This window comes from Notechis scutatus, chromosome 4 (assembly GCF_049901735.1).
Source record: "Notechis scutatus isolate UNSWTSFEM ecotype Mainland chromosome 4, rNotScu1.2, whole genome shotgun sequence".
Lineage (NCBI taxonomy): Eukaryota > Metazoa > Chordata > Lepidosauria > Squamata > Elapidae > Notechis > Notechis scutatus.
Window position 1 is genome coordinate 50857562 of NC_142012.1, and position 22628 is coordinate 50880189.

The following is a 22628-nucleotide window of genomic DNA, read 5'->3' on the forward strand; positions in this document are numbered from 1 at the left end:
CTTCTCTTCCTTTCTCGTGAAAGGCAGAACTGGCTTAGACACGAAAGCTATGGCAGTGGACTTATTTTGATTCAGGTTCTTCTAAAGCCTTCCTCCAGAGAAACACTAAGCAGGACAGATCAAATATGAAAGATCTTTCCTTAAAAACGCTTGCCTTGTCTCTAACAATGGGAACAAGCAAGGAAGAAAAACCCCAACTGTGCCTTTTTTTTTTTTCAAGAGGCAACTGGACACTCTTTTTTTTTCCTTTGAAGATGTTTCACTTCTCATCCAAGAAGCTTCTTCAGCTCTGACTGAATGGTGGGGAAAAGGATTTATACTTCTTGCAGACAGATGGTCATTTGCATCATTTTTAGAGGGTCCTTGAGGCCACCTGGAGGTTTATCTGTGTCCTCATAGTGCCTTTTTTAAGAGGCAACAGGACTCTCGTTTTTTCCTTTGAAGACATTTCACTTCTCATCCAAGAAGCACAGGAACTCAATTTTTCTAACGCTGAAAGGTTTCCAGATCCGTTTTCTCTCCTCTCTGTGCATGTAAAGGAATTTTTGGCTTCTTTTTTTGGAATTATTGTCCCTTCTTTTACATCAACCTTCACAGCTAAAGTCCGAGAAGCTTCAAGATGAAAAATCCAAGCTGAGAAGTAAAACGTCTTCCAAGAAAAACCAGAAAGTCTCAGTTGACTCTTAAAAAAGAACCTCTGGGACAACCATGAACCTGGAGAATGGCAAATCTTCCTAGACTTCAAGAAGGAAAAGTCTCTGCTTGTATACGGAGCGTGGGCCATTTCATGATCTCCAAATCTTGATGGTCTCCTTCAAGGATTATCAGGTCCAATCAACATGACGAGTGGCAAGAAACTGTGGAGGGTTATAGTCTAAAGCAGGGGTCTCTTATCTTGGCAACTTTAGGACTTGTGGACTTCAACTCTGGGAGTCCACAAGTCTTAAAGTTGCCAAAGTTGGAGACCCCTGGTCTAAAGTATCTGGAGGCCATTAGGTAGCTTAGCATGGGTCCTATCTCCTTGAACACCTAACTTTGGAACCCCTACAAATCATGGTGTGATTTCTTCTACTGATATGAGAAAGTTTAACGTGAGAGACCTAAGCAGAAAACTTTATTCACGTGATCCAATTCTCCTCTGTCCTCCACTACAGGGAATATATCTCTTCCTGTTATATGGGTGTGCAAAGATGCCATATTGATCACACAACTCATAAAGTATTCCCTCTTTCACGGCTCACAAAAATGTATTAACAATTGCAATAGTACTTGGGCTTATATACCATTTCACAGTGCTTTATAGACTTCTCTAAGAGTATTGTCTCCAACAGTCTGGGTCCTCTTTTTACTGACTTTGGAAGGATGGAAGGCAAAGTCAACCTTGAGCCAGTCAGGATCGAACTCTGGACAGTAGGCAGAGTTAGCCTGCAATGCTGCAGTCTAACCACTGCGCCACCAGGTAAAAATGTATAATTTTTGTATACCTGGGGATGAATACCTTGGTTCATAGATCTATGGGCTGTGTTTGAACAAGCCCTTCTTTCAGCATGCATGTGAAGAGAAGCTTAATTATACTTGAACAATTAATTCTGCTGCATAAGCAGGTAGAGAAATGCCGATAAAAGACATTTGTTGTTTTATTTTGACCAACCATGAGGGATAGAGTTGAAGTCTTAAAGTTGCCAAGGTTGGAGACCCCTGGTCTAAAGTATCTGGGGGCCATTAGGTAGCTTAGGATGGGTTTCTTAGAGCCTGACACATTTAGAGGAAACTCTGGCATTTTCTGGAAATGCAGTGAACGCCCTAAAAATTAGGGCTGTAAGAAAAATGGGAACATTTTACCAATTTTGTGATCTCTTAAGAGGCATCAATAATGGAGGTGCTTTTTTTTTTCAAGAGGCAACTGGTCATTCTTTGTTTTTCCTTGAAGATGTTTCACTTCTCATCCAAAAAGCTTCACCAGTTCTGGCTGAATTGATGGAGAACGGAAAGATTTATGTGTCAGTCAGAGCTGAAGAAGCTTCTTGGATGAGAAGTGAAACGTCTTCAAGAAAAAAACAAAGCCCAGTTGCCTTTTGGGGGAAAAAAGCACCTTTGGAACAATCCTGACCTGCGTGATGGAGAATCTCCATTGGCAGTTAACACGTGGAGCCAAAAGGTAGGATTTCTTTGGCTTGGGAGGATCTTGGGCAATTGGTTTGGCTGAACCGGTAGTGATTTTTACTACCAGTTCATCTGAACCGGTCCAAACTGGTAGAATATACCACCCTTTCCTCCATCCTTTGAAACTCCTTCCCCAAACCCTCATTGGCTCTGCCTACCTCGGAGAGGTGGCCTCCACCTGTCTCAACCCCATGAATGGGAAGACGTAACAGGAATGGACTCCTCTTGTAATGGTGTAGGTGGAGTTGGAATCCAGGGAAGCGATGGACAATGATGACTTGGGACAGACACGATGTGAAATGAGATGATGCACAAATTCGTTCTTTTTTTTTTAGCAGCTTGTACTAGGTCAGCCCAGAAACTTACAAATGGACTCTACAATTCTGAAAGCTCCCACAGATTTATGGGGGCTCCTAAGGCCATAACAGTGCATAGCTAAATCATAGGAAAGAAGGAGGAAAGAGCCACTGTTTCGTAAGGGGGGAAAAAGGACATTAAAAAAAAAACTTAATATACATTTAACAACCTTACAATAGGGTGTGCATCTTAGGTATAAAATTTCCACTGGCCTTTTTTATTATTTTAGTCACCTCATAATTTATAATAAATAGTTAATCACAACTGATAAATATGCCTCTTTTCAGTAAACAAAGGAATGAAAGTTAGTGTTTATACAGGATGTATACATTTAAAGTCATAGAACACTGCCAATGAAAAGCTTACTGGCTTCAAGAAAGAGTGTTCAGAAACACAGAATTATTTTAAAAGCAGAACTGTGCTCTGTACCACAACAATTTGTTTTTTTATCAAATTAAAGTCACAGCAGTGAAAAGAAAGCAGAATTTTTTTATAAAGATTTCTGACTTCTAGTTTTGAAACTATCGATACATAAAATAAAAACTTATCTTGATTACACTTTAAGAAGCAGTAAATAAAATAATGAGATCTCCTAGAAAAAAAATGAGAAATATCTGCCAACCCCCCACACACTTTAATAAATTTTATGTATATAAAAGCACTAAAGATATGCAAAAAAGGAAGGGAGGGAGGGAGGAAGGAAGGAAGGAACGAAGGAAGGAACGAAGGAAGGAAGGAAAAATAGAGATATTAGTTATACCTAGGTGGTTAAGATTTTAAAAAATTCAGGATACAGGCAAAGTTAAGATAAATCCAAACCCCAGACAAATTTGCACCAAAAAACACATTAAATGAGAATGTAAACAGGACAGCAGTGTTAAGCTCAGCCAAGCTAGATTGCAAACTCTGCTAAACCATCTGACTGATATCTATTGGGCTGAATACCAAATAGGCCTAGAAGTTAAACCGACCACAACAAAGCTTCTCAATCAATCAGAATAGAGCTGGAAGGGACCTTGGAGGTCTTCTAGTCCAGCCCCCTGCTCAAGCAGGAGACCCTGTATCATTTGAGACAAGTGGCTATTTAGTCTCTTCTTCAAAACCTCCAGTGATGAAACACTCACAACTTCTGAAGGCAAGTCCTTCCACTGATCAATTGTTCTCACTGTTCAGTAGTTTCTCCTCAATTCCAGGTTGCTTCTCTCCTTGATTAGTTTCCATCCATTGTTTCTTGTCTTGCCTTGTTAGTTACTCTGACAACTCTGCTAGTCATTCTGTTGCTTGTTAGTTCTTATCTTAGTTCTCAAGAGCCTCTTGCTAATAGTGGATAACAAAACTACTAACTTGGGGTATATCAAGTTAGGTTCCTTGATAATATATCCAGATTGGTTGGCCATTTGTCTCTGAATGCATAGATGTCATCTCTAGAAAATTCCCTAGTCATGTTAGTTTTAATCACTTTCCTAACTACCTTAATGACATTTGTAAATAACTAGAAGCATTTCTTCAGGAAACACTTTGAGCTTTGACACCCAGTAATTTCACTAATTCAAGACAGGACATTTGTAGTCCGGGAAGTTGTAGAATGCTCTCTTCTTTTTTTAGCAGACTGTATTTTTAATTTAAAGCACATTTTTATTCTGAATATCAGTTGGAAGGGACCTTGGACGTCTTCTAGTCCAACCACCTGCTCAAGCAGGAGAACCTATATCATTCCAGACAAATGGCTGTCCAATCTCTTCTTTAAAAATGTCTAATGTTGGAACACCCACAACTTCTAGAAGGCAAGTTGTTCCACCGGTTGATTGTCCTCACTGTCAGAAAGTTCCTCCTTAATTTCAGGTTGCTTCTCTCCTTGATTAGTTTCTATCCATTATTTCTCGTCCTGCCTTCTGGTGCTTTGGAAAATAGCTTGACTCCCTCTTCTTTGGGATAGCCCCTCAAATATTGGAACACCGCTATCCTATCACCCCTAGTCCTTCTTTTCATTAGACTGGACACACCCAATTCCCAATTCTAATCCACACAAAGGCATCCTATGTGTTTTCAGCAAGCAAGACCAGAAATATTTGTTTGGAGTTCTGCACATTCTATTTAGGAACATTAGTTAAGAGGTTACAAGACTCCAATTCCATGTCCAATATGAATATTTGGGGGTGGGGGGAAGAAGTGTGTATAGCAAGTATAGGTTCCTTCCTGACACAGAAGTTCTAGAAAACTTCTTTCCTTCGGAATAATCCCACTTCTCTTCTGCTCCCCTCCAACCAAACATTTTAGGACCATGCAGTTTTCTAGAAGTTAATCCTGAAATCCAGCCCATTCTAGTTTGGAAGACAGTTTCTACCACCTGCAAAGGCTAAACTGTGTGGAGAAGAAGAAGGAGGAGGAGGAAGAGGAGGAGGAGGAGGGGGCGGAAGGAAGGCTTTGTGAATCTCAAATCTATATCTATAACCTGGTACATCCCTTTCAACCTGCCTTAACACTACCAGCACAAATAGCAATCATATTGCAAGAGATACCACTGGCTGAGACAAAAGTGATAAAAAGATTAAGAGGCACCTCTGCTAATTGTGTTACGAGGGAGGTTTTGAATATTCTTAACTTTGGCTGAATTCTGATCATTAAAGAAAGGAAGATGGTCAAGGATCAGCATTTTCCCATCCAGTGCACACACTCACACATTCATTTGCACGCTTTACTTTTTCCTTTTTTGAAAACAATCAAATATAGATAAGCGTTAAAGTTCAGCTTTCTAAATACGGTAGTGTACAATATTGTTTCGCCTTGTATAATTAATTACATTTGAATAGTCTCGATTAAGAAAAAAAATCAGTTGGTTTTTTGTTTGTTTAAAAGAACGCTGCATTTACAGTGCATAGCTCTAACAAAAAGAGAGAGAGAGAGCGTCCTTTTTTTCTCTCATACACTATGTACACGAAATAAAAATGCTCCATTTCTCAATGTAGTCAGGTACATTCTTTTCTCCTTTCCTCCGTAAAGGTTACCCTCAATGGTTCTGTAGAGTAACGCTGTCTGGGTTCATCAAGGAAGAAAGAAAAGAAACCATCCCACATGCTGATGTTTTAATAAGGAGGATCTTGAAGTTTCCCTATGTTAGATCACTCTGTTTTGGACACACACACACACACACACTAAATAAAATTTTTAAAAAAGGAAGTCACAATTAAAACAGCAAACTTTTAAAACCCTCTAGGACGTTTTTCAACCTTCCACTGTTTCGTTTTTCTCCCCTGACAAGCAACCCAAGAACAGAGCATGGGTTGTTCTGCAGTATCCGCCGTTCTCTTTTGAGATTGTCATCCTCTTAAAACAACCCAATGTGAGAAGCTTGCTTTACGGGAATTTAAAAAAAAAGAAAGAAATGAAATAAAATAAAGCACCCAAACACAGTTGTGTATCTCAGATGCCAGCAGCTAAAAGTTTTCTAATTGCTCCATTCAGGGAAAACAAAGAAACAAATGCGCCATTATGTACATATTTTCTAAGTTTTGTTTGGACTCGATCTCTATGGAACTGCTGCCCCTTCTCAAAAACCCAACCACCTCCTTCACCCTGGAAAAGCAGCACCGTAACTTTAAAAAGAGATTACACTCGTGTCGCGATCAGTCCCAGCTGCCTTCTCTTCGTCTGCCTCGACTTGTGTCCACGCAAACCACGTTTTTTGTAAGGGAGAAATGCAGAGGGAGGAGATGCAGGTGAAGGATGGCTTCTTTACGGGCTATGACCGAACGGCACGATGCTTGGTGAGGTATTCCGCCAAATTCCCGCTCTCCTTCGCCACGGCCAATGTTACCTTCGGAAGCTCCGTTGCACCTCTTTGAGTAAACTATCGAAATCCATGGAGTCGTACTTGCTCTTAGTAGAAGCAGGATCAAAATCGTCTGAATCTGGAAGTAAAATAAATTTTTGAGGCAGGCTTAGGGGCCTTCTTCTTGACAACCTGACCCTACCAGCTCAGGTTTTTTTTTTTTCCAAAACAGGTGGACTTTCAACTCCCAGGTGTCAGCGTTCCAACAAACCAGCTCCAAAAGCAATAAACTCCGAGACAAACATTTCCTCAAAGTTCCATTTTATTAGAGTTGTCCTATTGGCACATCTGGGAAAACCCAAACCTGAGAGTTCCAGGTTTTGCCTTCCCAAAAGAGAAATTAAAGATCCATCCCCTGCGTCCATCAGTCCATTGTCAACTCATAAAATATTTCCATGGTCTTTTTAGAGCTTCCAACAGAAAGGGAGCGGGGAGCAGTGTGGCAGCTTGCAAACCAAAAGTGCATTCCATAAATGTTTTCAAAGATAGTAACTAGGCGACTGAAATTTCTGCCGTGCAAAATTCTAACTGGAGAGCACGATTGATGACCCTTGGCTATGGATGTGTCCCATTGGAGAATATGAATTACAATACACTCAGAGGGATGGGGGAAAACCAGGGTCAAGGGTGACAAGGAATTATGTGTCTTGGAGCCAGCTACACTCAGGTAGTGCCGGACATGTTAACTCCCAATAAATCCTTTTGAAGTTTGGCCCAATCAAATCTTCATCCCTTTATTGGAGAATGTGATTGATGACACCCAGCCCATGAACGTGTTTTGTTGGAGAAGCTGAATTATGATACACACAGGGGGGTGGGGGGAAGACAGGGTCATAGATGATTGTAGATTATGTATCTCAAAGTCAGCTTCATACAGATCATGCCAGCATGTTGCTCCTAATAAATCTTTCAAAGTTTTTTGAAGTTTGGCTTGAGGCTTATTAATTAGGGCAATTGCCAGAATCCTGACACTGGAGACATCCCTCCATTCACTCCCCTCCAGGTGCTGGGCAACATGTCCTTGACGCTCTGGGAAAGAATGTTGTTGGGTCTAATCTTCCACCTCTCAATGAAATCCTCTCTCCCAAATTCCCAAGCTCTAAATGTGGCAGCCTGAAAGCTTCCAAGTCAAATATGGCTTCCAAGGCTGACACCAGAATTCCCTAGACAACATGTCAAGGAATTCTGGGAATTGAAAGTCTGGTAATTTCAAGTTTGAAAAATGCTGATACAGGTAGTCTTCGATGTACAACAGTTCATTTAGGGGACCGTTCAAAGTTACGATGGCACTGGGGGAAAAAGTGACTTATGACCATTTATCACACTTACAACTGTTGCAATATCCCCATGGTCACATGACCCAAATTCAGATGCTTGGCATCAGGTTCATATTTAGGACGATTGCAATGTTTCTGGGTTGTGTGTGTGTGTGTGTCACATCATCCCCTTCTGCGACTGACCTGATGGGAAAACCAGGTTCACTTATCAACGAGGTTACTAATTTATCAACTGCAGGGATTGACTTCACAACGGTGGCGAGAAAAGTCGTAAAATGGGGCAAAACCAATGTCTCACTTCATAATGGAAATTTTGGGCACATTGTGGTCAGAAGCCAAGGACTCCCTGCATAACACAATGCGTTTCCAGTACATTTTTTTTCTCACAGATTGTTATAAAATTGCAACCATCATAAGTACGAGTCAGTTTCCCAGGGCTTGAATTTTGATCACGTGACCATGGAGATGCTGCAACGGTTGTGTGAAAAATTACCCCAAATCACCTTTTTCAGTGCCGTTGTAAATTCAAAGAGTCTGTCAGGATTCCAGCACTTAACCCCATTTAAATCATAAGTCTCGAGCCAAACTTCCAAAACTTCCAAAGGATTTATTGGGAATTAACATGTCCAGCACTGCCTGGGTATAGCCGACTCTGAGACACATCATTCCTTGTCACCCTTGACCCTGGTTTCTCCCCACTTCAGGTGTATCGTAATACATATCCTCCAATGGGACACATCCATAGCCCAGAGTCATCAGTCATGCTCTCCAATTAGAATTTTTCATGGAAGAAACTTCAGTCACCTAGTTACTATCTTTGAAAACATTTATGGAATGCACTTTTGGTTTTCAAGCTGCCACACTGCTCCCCCCCTTTCTGTTGACAACTCTAAAAGACTATAAAAATATTTTATGAGTTGACAGAGTCACTAAATGGACTGTTGTAAGTCGAAGACTACCTCTATAGTTACATGATCCACATGAATGACATGTATTGAGAATGATAGTAGAAAGACATTGTTGTATCACTAGGCAAAATTAGTGTAGACCCTAATTTGAATTTTACAGGTTTCACTAGCAGCAATCCTTCTGAAAGTTCTTTGATACTCTTATTGCGGCTATATTGTATTGTACTCTGTATTGTATTGAAAAATTCTCTTTTTGCCAGTCATTCTTATGGGTTGTTATATTTTTATATAAGCTCTTTGATGAATTCCCAACAGAGCAGGGTAACATTCTAATGTCATCCCAGACAGTCCTAGTAACCACATTGTTTCTCTAAAAAAGGTTATCCAGAACAAAATATACTTTAATTAGTCCACAAAGTTCATTGCTTTTAGTGATTAGCTATTTGGGGTTGATCTAGAACAGGCATGTCAAACTCAAGGCCTGTGAGCCAGATCCGGATTGCTGGGTGCTTAGATGGGATGGGTTTCCAAATTGTTTCCTACCAGTTGGGAGAGCGTGCTTTGCGCATGCATGCACAGGCCTCAGAGATTGCCTTCTGTATCAATGCTGGTGAGCGGTGCTCAGCTTTTTTTTAGCTCAGCTGAGGTGCGGCAATGTGCTCTGCTGCAAAATCAGCTGAGCTAAAAAGCAAGGGAATATAGGAGCGGTAAGGCCAGGGGCAGGTGGGCGGGACCAGCCAGAGGTGGTATTTGCCAGTGCTCCAAACTACTCAAAATTTTCGCTACCAGTATGCCAGAACCGTTCCAAACCAGCTGAATACCACCTCTGGTTGCAGGAGGCCGTCGCAGCCAAAAAGAGAGCTTGGGAGCCCTTGATCTACAATAGGTCCTGATCAGGGGTGGGATTCAAATTTTTTAACAAACAGTTCTGTGGGCGTGGCTTAGTTGGTAGGCGTGGCTTGTTGGTCATGTGACTGGCTGGGCGTGGCCAACTCAATATCACTCACATCGAGGCACGCATCTCCTCGCCTGGGCCTCTCATGACTGTGGGGATGCTGCAAAAGCCGTAAGTGTGAAAAATGGTCATAAGTCACTTTTTTCAGTGCCATTGTAACTTTGAATGATCACTCCACACAAGCAAAGTTCCAGCAAATGAGGAAAAAAAAACTCCAGAGACGTTCCTGAGACAGGAAGTCTAGTCCTGCCAAGAATGTAATAAGAGTTAATGGAGAGGCAGTTTCTGTAAGCAACACCAGAATGTTTCCTTCCTGTCTTCCTTACAGGATTAGGCCAGTAATTTCTTCTAACAACCGGTTATCCGAACTGATTAGAATGTTAACAATCGGTTCTAGCGAATAGGTGCGAACCTGTAGAACCCCACCCCTGGTCCTGATGCTTTTTTCTCCATAAGCTGGGCCTCCCTCCTCTTCCCTGTTTAATGTATTTATTCCCTACCACTTGAAAGTCAGGATTCTGACAATTTCCCCTGACATCCGTAGACATTTTCCTAGTATAACAGTGAAGAAAACACAGTGAAGAGGCTTGGAGAGCTCAGAAGAGCCTACTCTCGGTAATGAATAATACTCAAGCCGCTGTCAGGCCACTTATTTTATATCCTAGATGTTTTGAGATACTAGCAACACCCCTGCTTTCATCAACGAAGAAGATAAGTCAAATCAAGTCAGGACTTCAATCCGTCTTTGCTGGTTTTTATCAGGCAACGTTGCAGCAAATGATTTGTTAATGTTGAGATTTTCACTCGGCTTCTATCTCCTTGCTTTCTGCAACTTTACAGCTATCTATTTTAGCCAGTGAGTGATCGCATATTCACTTTAAACAAATGCATATTGCTGTTATCATTGCAACTGTGAGAAAATGTCAGAGGCTTAGGGAAAACTCGTGTATTCACTCCCGGAGCCAGTGGTGGAATTCAAATAATTTACAACTGGCTCTCTGCCCTAATGATTTCTTTCAACAACCAGTTCACCAAACCGGTGCGAACTGGCTGAATCCCACCACTGCCCGGAGCGTGCAAAACAGGCAGAAGAGAACATACAGAAGTATGGCATTCTGCAGACCAAGATCTTAATTTTGACCATTTCTCCAGAAGCAGATTAAATCATTAAGAGAGGCTAATAATTCCTGAACCATGTGTATTTTTAAAATACGTTATCTTAGGGGGTTAGGAGCAGAGCAATCTCAAAAACCAGAATGTCAACTGGAGAAGCATACGGCAAATGAACTTAGAAGCACATTCCAACTTTATCTTTAAAAAGATTGTAGCTAAGCGACTGAAGCTTTTGCCGGCAAAAAGCTTTAATTGGAGAATGTGATGGATGACACCTAGCCAGTGTACGTGCTTAATTGGAGAAACTGATTTATGGCACACCCGGGGGGAAGCAGGGTCACAGGTGACTATAAGTACATACGCCAGAATCGGCTTCATACAGGTCATGCCAGTATGTCACTCCTAATGAATTCTTTGAAGTTTTTTGAAGTTTGGCTCAAGGCTCATGATTTAATTAGGGCAAACATTGGAATACTGACACAGAATGCCCTCTGGCAGACTGAAACTAAGTCTTAGTACATTCAGCTAATAGTAAACATCATACCAAAATCTGCATAGTTAGCCTTGCAGGATTGCCTCTGTCCACAAAAATACAGCTGGAAGGCAGGTTCATTGGCTCTGCGTAGAGTATTTCCATTTTCTAGTGCAGCGAATGCATCACAAGTATAGCGGTAAGTGATGAATCCATAGCTATCTCTGAAAAGAATAAGAACATTAATGCGTTACAACCTTGTAGAGATATTGATTAAGGGTATACCACCCCCACAGAAATAAAGGGAGAGGTTTTCTTCAAGTCGAACAAAACTGAACATCAAAATAATGTAATAAAAACACGAACAGAATGCTGGCAAGGCAAAACATTATGTGGTAACCATTTATCCAAGATTGAGAGGAAAGTGGATAAAAGATAAATAGCTGGCAATGCCTTACAACTAGAACATTTAAAAAAAGAAACTGAAGGCTTGATTTTGGCTGCTTAAGAGCAAGCTATTCAAATTAACACGGCCAGAATTGAAAAATCATCAAAGTGCAGATTTTTCAAAGAGGAAAATGAAACAATAGATCATACAGTCCCAAAGGTGCTTTTTGAAAAGGGAACTGGACTTTTGTTGTTTGTTTGCTTTTCTTGAATATCTTTCACTTCTCATCCAAGAAGCTTCTTCAGTTCTCAGAAAGCCCAGTTCCATTTTGAAAAACCACTTTTGGGACAACCATGTACTGGATGATGGAAACTTTTCCATAGACAAGTAGACCATACACTTGTCCATTTCACACAAGAAAATCACATGAACTGACTCTAACCCATGACATGACATGGTTGCAAAAATGATTCACTGACACATTTCTAAAAATGATCATGGGCCAGAAATGAAAAATTGGTGGGATATTTATCCACACAGCAGCTTAGAGGGATGTATCTTGCAAGTATATTTTAATGTATGGTTTTATTATATCAGATTTACCGAATACGGAATAACAGATTTGTTAGTGTTAGATAAATGAAGATGGCATTATTGTAATAGAGGGGTTTAGAATATACCATATTTGATTTAATTTACAGTTGCCAATATATAATTGTACTTACTTCCTGATTGTAATTACTGTCATTTATCTCTCTTTTTATTACTTTATGTTTCTGGTCATTGACCGAATAAATAATAAATAAATTTCAAACCCTCACAGTAACCCTGACATATTTATTGAGGGAACATTTCATCTCATCTCATCTATAGATAACTTCATAAACATGGGTTGAAGAGGAAAGAGAAGAGAAAACCATAGTTTGAACATTATTGCATTTTTATGGCCATTTTTCAAATCTCTGGGTTCCCCATTATCCTGTCAGAGTTGAAGTAGCTTCTTGGATGAGAAGCGAAACCAATGATGGTATTACCAGTTTGGACCTGTTCGCCCAAACCGGTTGTAAAAAAAAGCCAATGATCAGCTGAGATGAGGAAAAAAAATCCTCCGACAATCATCTGAGAGGAAAACGAAGAGAAAAGCTCAGGATCAGTCCTCTTACCCACCTCTGTACTTTTCTCTTCTTTATCCTCACAGCTGATTGGCACTGCAGGTCTCAGCTGGTGTGGGAAAAGCTGCATGCCGGTGTTAGGCAAAGCATGCCCATTAAGCTACGCCCACCAAGCCACACCCACCAAACCGATGGTAAAACAATTTGAATCCCACCACTGAGCGAAATGTCTTCAAAAAAGAAACCAGAAAGTCCAGTTGCCTCCTGAAAAAAAAAGGCATCTTTGCGACAACCATGACCTGGAGGACTGAGAATCTCTACAGACCTCTGAGTTTAGTGTATTTTTTTCCCCCTCTTCTGAGTGAAGGGAGTCAAAGGGGAAAGGAAGAGTAATTTTACCCATCATCTTGTAGATTCAGTGTACACTCCTCAATTTCACCGAAAACTTCAAACCGGTCCCTCAGTTCTGTTCGAGTAGTACCAGATCCAAGTCTACCAACGTAGATGACGCGACGTTCTTCCTGTTTGTAAGAAGAAATGGTACAGAAGTTCTACATAAGTTAGCTCCAAATGGTAGAGTATTTCCATGAGTGCATAAAACTAAGGTGATTCTTCTCAGTCTTTCCATGTCCTCAAATAAAGGAGCGATGCCCTTGAGAAGTAAGGCATCTTAGTATTGATGTGGTAGACATCACTGCCTAAATCCCTAAAGGTGTTCAGCAATGAGAAGATCCATTTTCGGTTCCTCAGATTCTTTGGCGTAGGTCTATCCATCCACTTGATTTAACAGAATAACAGGATTGGAAGAGACCTTGGACGTCTTCTAGTCCAACCACCTGCTCAAGCAGGAGAACCTATATCATTCCAGACAAATGGCCGTCCAATCTCTTCTTTAAAAATGTCTAATGTTGGAACACCCACAACTTCTAGAAGGCAAGTTGTTCCACCGGTTGATTGTCCTCACTGTCAGAAAGTTCCTCCTTAATTGCTGGCTGTGTCTCTCCTTGATTAGTTTCTATCCATTATTTCTCGTCCTGCCTTCTGGTGCTTTGGAGAATAGCTTGACTCCCTCTTCTTTGGGATAGCCCCTCAAATATTGGAACACCGCTATCCTATCACCCCTAGTCCTTCTTTTCATTAAACTGGACACACCCAATTCCCAATTCTAATCCACACAAAGGCATCCTATGTGTTTTCAGCAAGCAAGACCAGAAATATTTGATTGGAGTTCTGCATATTCTATTTAGAACATTAGTTAAGAGGTTGCAAGACTCCAATTCCATGTCCAATATGAATATTTGCGGGGTGGGGGGAAGAAGTGTGTATCGCAAGTATAGGTTACTTCCTAGAAAACTTCTTTCCTTCAGAATAATCCCACTTCTCTTCTTCTCCCCTCCAACAGAACATTTTAGGACCATGCAGCTTTCCAGAAGTTAATCCTGGAATCCAGCCCATTCTAGTCTGGAAGACAGCTTCTACCACCTGCAAAGGCTAAACTATGTGGAGGAGGAGAAGGAGAAGGAGAAGGAGAAGGAGAAGGAGAAGGAGAAGGAGAAGGAGAAGGGGAAGAAGGAGAAGGAGAAGGAGAAGAAGAAGAAGAAGAAGAAGAAGAAGAAGAAGAAGAAGAAGAAGAAGAAGAAGAAGAAGAAGAAGAAGAAGAAGAAGAAGAAGAAGAAGAAGAAGAAGAATTCCTGCAACCGTTCATCATATGTTTTAGCCTCCAGTCCCCTCATCATCTTTGTTGCTCTTCTCTGCACTCTTTCTAGAGTCTCAACACCTTTTTTTTTACATCATGACAACCAAAACTGGATGCAATATTCCAAGTCATTTAACTATTTAGCTGCTCTATTCTGGGCCTGGACATCTGTTCAGATTTTCATTGATATGCTTACTTGGAAGTGATAATCTCATTCTGAATATTTTATCCCCTTTAAGATACGGAGGAGAGAAGTGAAAGATGGAACAATTCTTTAAGACCACAACCTGTAATTTTATCTCTGAAGAATTACAAGCGTTCCTCAGCTATTAAGCCACCAGTCATCCAGAGAACACGTTTATAGACAGGCCGATTAAATAAAAATAGTTAGATCGTGGCCAAGGAGAAACTCAAGGAGCAAAAGTTTTAGTGTTAAGTTCAAAGGCTTATCGGTATCAGGCTTATTCCGTGGCTACTATGGTTCTTCTTGTTCTCTCTCTTTCTCTAGGAACTAAAATAGTACTCAAAAGCTCTCTCAGAATGTCAAGGACATGGCCTGAGTAAATAAATTGCTTTTACTGCAGATTGTAAATAGCTGTAAGGATGAAGCTCAGCATATATATCCCTTAAGTAATAATAATTCTTCTTCTTCTTCCTCCTCCTCCTAGTCCTCCTTTTCCTCCTCTCCCTCTTCCCCCCTCCTCTTCTCCCTCTCTTTCTTCTCCCTCCTCCTTCCTCCTCTTCTTGTACTAGGTGTCCTTGAACCATGAGCTGGTGTGTAAGCCAAACACTCTTTCTCCTCCTATTTCTCCTTCTTTTTCTCCTTCTCCTCCTTCTTTCTCTCCCTCTCCCTCTCTCCTCTCTTCTTCTTCTTCTCTTCTTCTTCTTCTTCTTCTTCTTCTTCTTCTTCTTCTTCTTCTTCTTCTTCTTCTTCTTCTTCTTCTTCTTCTTCTTCTTCTTCTTCTTCCTCCTCCTCCTCCTCCTCCTCCTCCTCCTCCTCTGCCTCCCCTCCCTCCTCCTCCTTGTTGTTATTATTGACATCTTGTATTGCATCTTGTTAATGGTGTCTCGCTGTGTTTTCATAACACTTGGGTTTTGTCCCTGATTCTTGTTTCTCACTTGTCTGGCTCAGCTCTTGTCCCAAAGCACCACTCTGAACATACAGACACTCTTACAACTCTTAGTTAAAACTGCCCCAGGTTTTAGAGCCTAAAACGATGGCCATCCTGAGATTCTTCTATGCCAGATCTCTGCAGCTTTGGAAGTGCTGCTTAGACACAGCCGAGCTAATGAGGCAGATAGACAGAGAATCTTTCCATCTTTATTTTCTTAAAAATACCTTGAAATGGGAGAGGATTCAGCTCATAAATCTGGAAACAGTAAAGATTGGCTCCTGTACAGTGAAATATATATTTTCTCCCCTGAATGTTCAGCAAAACAAAGAATTAACCCTGCGGAACCTCTTGGTAAGGAACAATTTGGTTGACACTAGCCTATTGAACATAAATGACTGACCAGATGGAGCATATCAGCTGATTTTCTCATATACTCCATTTCCGATAAAATTCCGAAGTTGGAAGGGGGAGAGAGAAACCCATAAAGTCTCACACACCAATGTAGAGAATGCAATGAAACTACCTGATGCCAATGAGCTCCTTCCCAGATGCTTCCATAAAATTTGTCATGGGTGCAATTATTTTGGGGCTTTTCTCTCTTGTTTAGAGAGGGGGGGCAAAATAAACCCAACTCTGCTTTCCTCCTCCTTCTCCTCCTCCTCCTTTCTCCACCTCCTCCTCTTCTCTCCTCCTCCTCCTTTCTCCTCCTCCTCCTCCTCCTCTTTCTCCTCCTCCTTCTCCTCCCCTCCTCCTCTTTCTCCTCCTCCTCCTCTTTCTCCTCCCTCCTCCTCCTCTTTCTCCTCCTCCTCCTCCTCCTCCTCCTCCTTCTCCTCCTCCTCCTCCTCTTCTCCTCCTCCTCCTCCTCCTCCTCTTTCTCCTCCTCCTCCTCCTTCTTCTCCTCCTCCTCCTCTCCTCCTCCTCCTCCTCCTCCTCCTTCTCCTCCTCCTTCTCCTCCTCCTCCTCCTCCTCTTTCTCCTCCTCCTTCTCCTCCCTCCTCCTCTTTCTCCTCCTCCTCCTCTTTCTCCTCCTCCTCCTCCTCTTTCTCCTCCTCCTCTCCCTCCTCCTCCTCCTCCTCCTCCTCCCTCCTCCTCCTCCTCCTCCTCCTCCTTCTCTCCTCCTCCTCTTTCCTCCTCCTCCTCCTCCTCCTCCTCTCTCCTCCTCCTCTTTCCTCCTCCTTCTCCTCCTCCTTCTCCTCCTCCTCCTTCTCCTCCTCCTCCTCCCTCCTCCTCCTCCTCCTTCTCCTCCTCCTCCTCTTTCTCCTCCTCCTCCTCCTCTCCTCCTCCTCCTCATCCTCTCTTTCCTCCTCTCTTCTTTCCCTCCTCCTCCTCGTCCTCCTCTTCCTCCTCTTTCTCCTTCTTCTTCTTTTAAGAAAGAAAGAAACGCTGGGGAAAGCACAATGAAGGGAATTAGTCAAAGAGCTCAAATGTAGAAATTGAAATTTAACACTGAAAGGCACCGTATGTCCTCAAAAGCACAGGAAGCATTGAACTCACTCTTTCTTTAAATGGCAAACCGTCATGCCGTTCGGAAGGCATCCTGCCTGTTGTCATTGTGGCACAAGCTTTTTTAGCGCTTCCCAATCATATTTCTTTGCAGTCTCTCTTAACTGAGCATGAGAATTGACCAGGCAATACACTAGCTCTGAATATGAAGTCCCCCATTGTTTTATTTTTGTGCCTTTGATGGCTGCCTGGATAAGTCCTCATATGTTTTTTTTTTCCCTTGCCAAAAAGGCTAACACAATCTTGGGTTGTATAAACAGAGGCCTAGCATCAAGATCCCATGAAGTGTTAGTACTGTTTTATAAAGCCTTAGTAAGGCCACATCTGGGATACTGCCTTCAATTTTGGTCACCCCATTACAAAAAAGATGTTGAGACTTGGGAAAAAGTGCAGAGAAGAGCAGCTAAGATGATTAAAGGCAAGGAAACTAAAACATAGGAAGAACAGTTGCAGGAAATGGGTATGGCTAGTCTACAGAAAGGAAAGACTAGGGGTGACATGGTAGCAATCTTCCAGTATTTGAGGGACTGTCACAAAGAGGACGGGGTCAAATTATTCTCCAAAGCACCAGAAGGCAAGAAGCAAAGGATGGAAACTCATCAAGGAGAGAAGCAACCTGGAATTAAGGAGAAACTTCCTAATAGTGAGGACAATCAACCAGTGGAACAGAAGTTGTAGGTGCTCCATCACTGGATGTTTTTAAGAAGAGCCTGGGCGACTATTTGTCTGAAATAGGGTCACCTGCTTGAGCAGGGGGTTGGACTAGAAGACCTCTAAAGTCCTTTCCAGCTCTATCCTGATTGAATGAAAATAACAGTGCGATCTGTATAAAGCTTACAACTGCTTTCTGCCGCTCTCTTTCTCTCTGCTTTGCCCTTTCAGATTCTCGTTTTTCGTATTCTTTGCGATATTCTTCCCTCTTCAGCCTCTCGTGCTGATATTCCTCGTAGCTGTCGTATCTAGGAAACAAGTGTGAATTGTTGAAATCAAAGGCACAAGTTTCCCCAAGGATGCAAATGAACAAAGCCGGCCTCATGCTTTATGTTCTATTGGCTTTATTTACTTTATTTTTTAGCATATGCAAAGCAAAGCAAACTTAGGTGTACTACCTTCATATATCTACAGACCCCTCACATATCAAACATCTGCCGATCCCTCAAATATCTTCAAATACAGACCCCTCACATATCAAATATCATCCCTCAAATATTTACAGATCCTTCACATTCTGGACATAAACAATTTGAACTCCTATCCTCAAAACGACTCTATAGGGCACTGCACACCAAAACAACTAGACACAAGGACAGTTTTTCCCTCCTGCCATCACTCTGTTAAACAACTAATTCTCACAACATTGTCTTATGCCCTGGGATATCAAACCACATAGAAAGTCTGTGTTACTATTATCCTTGTCATCTTTCCTATTGCCTGAATGCTTCTATATCATCTCATCTCATCTCATATCTCTCTCTCTCTCTCTCTCTCTCTCATCTATCTATCTATCTATCTATCTATCTATCTATCTATCTATCTATCTATCTATCTATCTATCCATCCATCCATCCATCTATCTATCTCTCTACCTATCACTATCCCTCTATTACTCTCTCCCTATCTCTATTTATCTATCTCTATTTATCATCTCTCTATCACTATCTATCATCTCTCTCTATATATATATATCACTCTCTATTTCTATCATTTATGTATCATCTCTCTCTATCTCAGACTCCATCTCTATTTATCTTTCTCTATATCTACCATCTATGTATATCTATCTATAAATCTGTCTGTCTGTCTGTCTGTCTATCTCTATCTCTATCCATCCATCCATCACTATCTCTTTCACTCTCTCCATCTATCCATCTATCTATCTATCTATCTATCTATCTATCTATCTATCTATCTATCTATCTACCTACCTACCTACCTACCTACCTACCTACCTATCTATCTATCTCTATATTTATCTATCTCTGTCTATCTCTGTATCTATCTCTATCTATCTATCTATCTATCTGTCTGTCTATCTGTCTGTCTATCTATCTATCTATCTATCTATCTATCTATCTATCTATCTATCTATCTATCTATCTATCTATCTATCTATCTATCTATCTATCTATCTATCTATCTATCTATCTATCTATCTATCTATCTATCTATCACTCTATCTATCATCTCTCTCTCTACCTATCTCTATCTCTATATTTTTATTATCTATGTATTATCTATCTATCTATCTATCTATCTATCTATCTATCTATCTATCTATCTATCTATCTATCTATCTATCTAATTATCTCTATCTATCTCTATTTATCTCTCTCTGTCTATCTATCTATCTATCATCTATCTATCTATCTATATCTATATCACTCTACTTATCATCTCCCTCTCTACCTAGCTCTATCTCTATATTTTTATTATCTATGTATCATCTATCTATCTATCTATCTATCTATCTATCTATCTATCTATCTATCTATCTATCTATCTATCCATCCATCCATCCATCCATCCATCCATCTCTGTTTGTCTCACTCTATTGCTATCTTTCTCTTTCACATTCTCTCTCTCTAACTCTATCTGTATCTCTCTCTCTCTCTCTCTCTCTCTCTCTCTCTCTCTCTCTCTCTCTCTCTCTCTCTTCATTTACATGCTTTCAAACTGCTAGGTGGTCTGGAGCTGGGACAAGTCATGAGATCTCAACCCACCACGTGCTGCTCGGGTCTCAAACCCTGGGCTGCCAACTCTCCAGCTGACAACCATCCCCCTCCCCCGTAAATTGGAATCCGCTTCCTACCAAAGAAATGTACTGACGAAATGCAGGCTTTCCAACCTTCTGAAAGCGAGAGTCACCTTTCATGAAGCGAAACCTGCTTCCCTTCCAGTTACCTGGAGCATTTGCCGGGTGACCTCGACCTTGACCGGGAAGATGGAGCATGGGAACAATGCCTGCATTGCGGGAAGGATCTGGACTGAGAGCGTAGTCTTTGGAACCGTTGAGCAAATGGGTTGTGGGGGGACCCTGAATATCTGCACGGAGAATCCAGGGATGAACCAGAAGGCGATAAATCAAATAAGGTGTAGCCCGATATCTTTTCGTTTTCCTCTTCGCTGTCCTCCAAGAAACCCTCCATTGCTAGCCCCGAATTGATAAACATAGATAGCTTAGAGAACTGTTCATCGCTATAATGACCATAGTCCCTCAGATTGCTAGTCTTGTTGGTCTCTTCGTCAAAAACAGCTTGGCTGGGGGAACCGAAATGCTTGTTGAGTTCGGCCCGGATTTCCTGGTCTTGGAGCAGTTTCCGGTTGTTGCATGGTAAGTCCAGCTTTCTCGCCTGCCAACTTTCTCTCTCGTCCTCCTGATTGCTTTGCTCCAAGGAGGAACAAATGGGACACCACCACCCTGTTAATTCCACCTGACTGGAGTTCTGCAGTTCCAAGGAACGGTTGAGGCATCGTTCTGTCTTGGAAAGGACCGACTGACAGTAATCGTGGTCGCCAAACAGTCTCAAACCTAGCAGCCTCGTCTTCCTCTCCTCTTGTCCCACAGGTGGCCCACTGGTCTTGCTCAGCTGCGCATACAGCTCCGACTGCTCTGGAACCTTCCAGAACAAATTGTGTCCTTGCGAGATGGAAGACTCACTGCAACGAGGTTTCGGGGAAGGTGGCATAACAGTCTGGCATGACGCCTTGGGCTTTGGTGAAGTTCTAAAAGGGTTGTCTTGGGTGGCCTTATGAGGAGGGGTGGTAGGTGGAGTTAGGCCTAAAATACAAAAGGAAGGGGGGGAAGAGGGGGGGAGCAACACAGGTTAATCTATTCTTAATGTGATGACAAGGGGCATGGCACAAAAGCAACAAAGTCACAAAAGTAGGTAAAGTCCCTTTAATTCCTCCAACTTGGCCCCCAATGTTCAGTTATCATCGGTTGGAGAAAAAACTCTCCCAAGAATAGTTTTTAAAGGGAAGAGATTCCATCCAAACTCAAAGTACATATAAAATATAAATAAAAACCAACACAAACCACACTGCAGCAATTAACGAGTCAGGGCAAGATAAGGGATTTAAGACATCAAAATAATGAACATACACACTTGGGAGGACACCAGAACTCAGACTAAGACTTGACAAACCAGAATAATTTCACGCTTTGCTTCGAGCAACTTTGCCATGCGCAGTCTGCCCTTTTAAACAGTCTTCCCAGCTGCAGCCAATGGAGGGGATCAGGGCCCTTTCCTCCACTGTAAACCACGCAACTCACGTTGCTCCCTTACCCATTCCTCCCTGCATGCCCTAGGATGAAGAGGGGGTGGCCCTGGGTCTTCCTCTGAAGGCCCTGCTGGACTGTGCCCTTCCCCAGTTTCTTCCACAGCCACTGGAGCCACACTCCCACTCCCTGTCAGCTGCTCAACCTCCCCCTCGGAATCAGATTCCAACAGGGGCATGACACTTAATATTGCAACCAATTCTGCAGTGGGATCTTATCTGTTCCACTACTGGTTCGATGATCGCGCATGCACCTAACGCGCTCACGCAGCTTTCCCCACACCAGCTGAGGCCTGCAGCACCAATCAGCTGAGAGGATAACGAAGAGAAAAGTGCAAAGGTGGATAAGAGGGCCAATCCTGCCCTTTTCTCTTCTTTCTCCTCTCAGTTGATTGTCAGAGGATTTTTTTTCCTCCTCTCAGCTGATCGTGGGAAGCTTTTTTTTTTACTACCAGTTCGCATGAACCGGTCCAAACCGGTAGCATACTACAATTGTGGTCACCATACTACAAAAAGATGTTGAGACTTTAGAACAAGTGCAGAGAAGAGCAACTAAGATGACCAAAGGCCTGGAGACTAAAACATACGAAGAATGGTTGCAGGATTTGGCCAGTCTAGAGAAAAGAAGGACTAAGGGGGATGACATGATAGCAGGATTCCAGTATTTGAGGGGCTGCCATAAAGAAGGGGGGGCGTCAAATTATTCTCCAAAGCACTAGAGGGCAGGACAAGAATAGATGGATGGAAACTCATCCAGGAGAGAAGCAACCTGGAATTAAGGATATACTTCCTAACAGTGATGACAATTAATCCGTGGAACAGAAGTTGCCTTCAGAAGTTGTGGTTGCTCCATCACTGGAGGATTTTAAGAAGAAACTAGACAGTCACATATCTGAAATGGTATAGTTTCCTGCTTGAGCCGGGGGGCTGGACTAGAAGACCTCCAAGGTCTCTTCCTATTCTACTGTACTGTACTGTACTGTACTGTACTGTACTGTACTCTACTCTACTCTAAATTCTATTCTATTCTTTATTCCGATATTCTATTCTATTCCATTCCATTCCACTCCACTCCTCTACTCTACCCTTTTTTTCTTTTCTGCCACATACTGAAATACGGGTAGTTCTCAACTTCCAACAGTTTGGGGCTCGGCAAGTGGTTCATATTTACAACAGTTCAGCATCCCGGGGTCACGTGACTGGCTTTGGGGACCTCCTGACAAGCAAGGTCTGTGGGCAAGCCAGATTCACTTAACAACCATGTTACTGACAAATCCAGTGATTCACTTAATGTGATTCTCTCCAGCGTTCCAGTCTATGGCTGACGGAGGTCAAAAGCCACTCAGCTGGTTTCAAGGGAGGGCTAGTCCAGTACCTTAACCACTAACCCACATGAGATGTACATTTTAACTGTATTTACCCCATGGTGGAACAGTGGTTAGAGTGTGGTACTGCAGGCTCCT

The 22628-nt window shown here is 42.0% G+C and overlaps 1 protein-coding gene across 2 annotated transcripts in view; it reads right to left on the reverse strand.

The window, feature by feature from the left end:
* Positions 1–542: 542 nt before the first annotated feature.
* The window catches only part of PPARGC1A (PPARG coactivator 1 alpha), a 133590-nt gene continuing 111504 nt past the window's right edge, over positions 543–22628 (reverse strand). For both annotated transcript variants that reach the window (XM_087963413.1, XM_087963412.1), the window contains 5 exons: positions 19789–20665; positions 17726–17846; positions 12974–13095; positions 11147–11298; positions 543–6428 (listed from right to left, as the gene is read on the reverse strand). In XM_087963413.1, the coding sequence (XP_087819539.1) occupies positions 6331–6428; positions 11147–11298; positions 12974–13095; positions 17726–17846; positions 19789–20665 (1370 nt within the window). In that variant the 3' untranslated portion in view covers positions 543–6330. The remainder of the gene's footprint in view (positions 6429–11146; positions 11299–12973; positions 13096–17725; positions 17847–19788; positions 20666–22628) is intronic.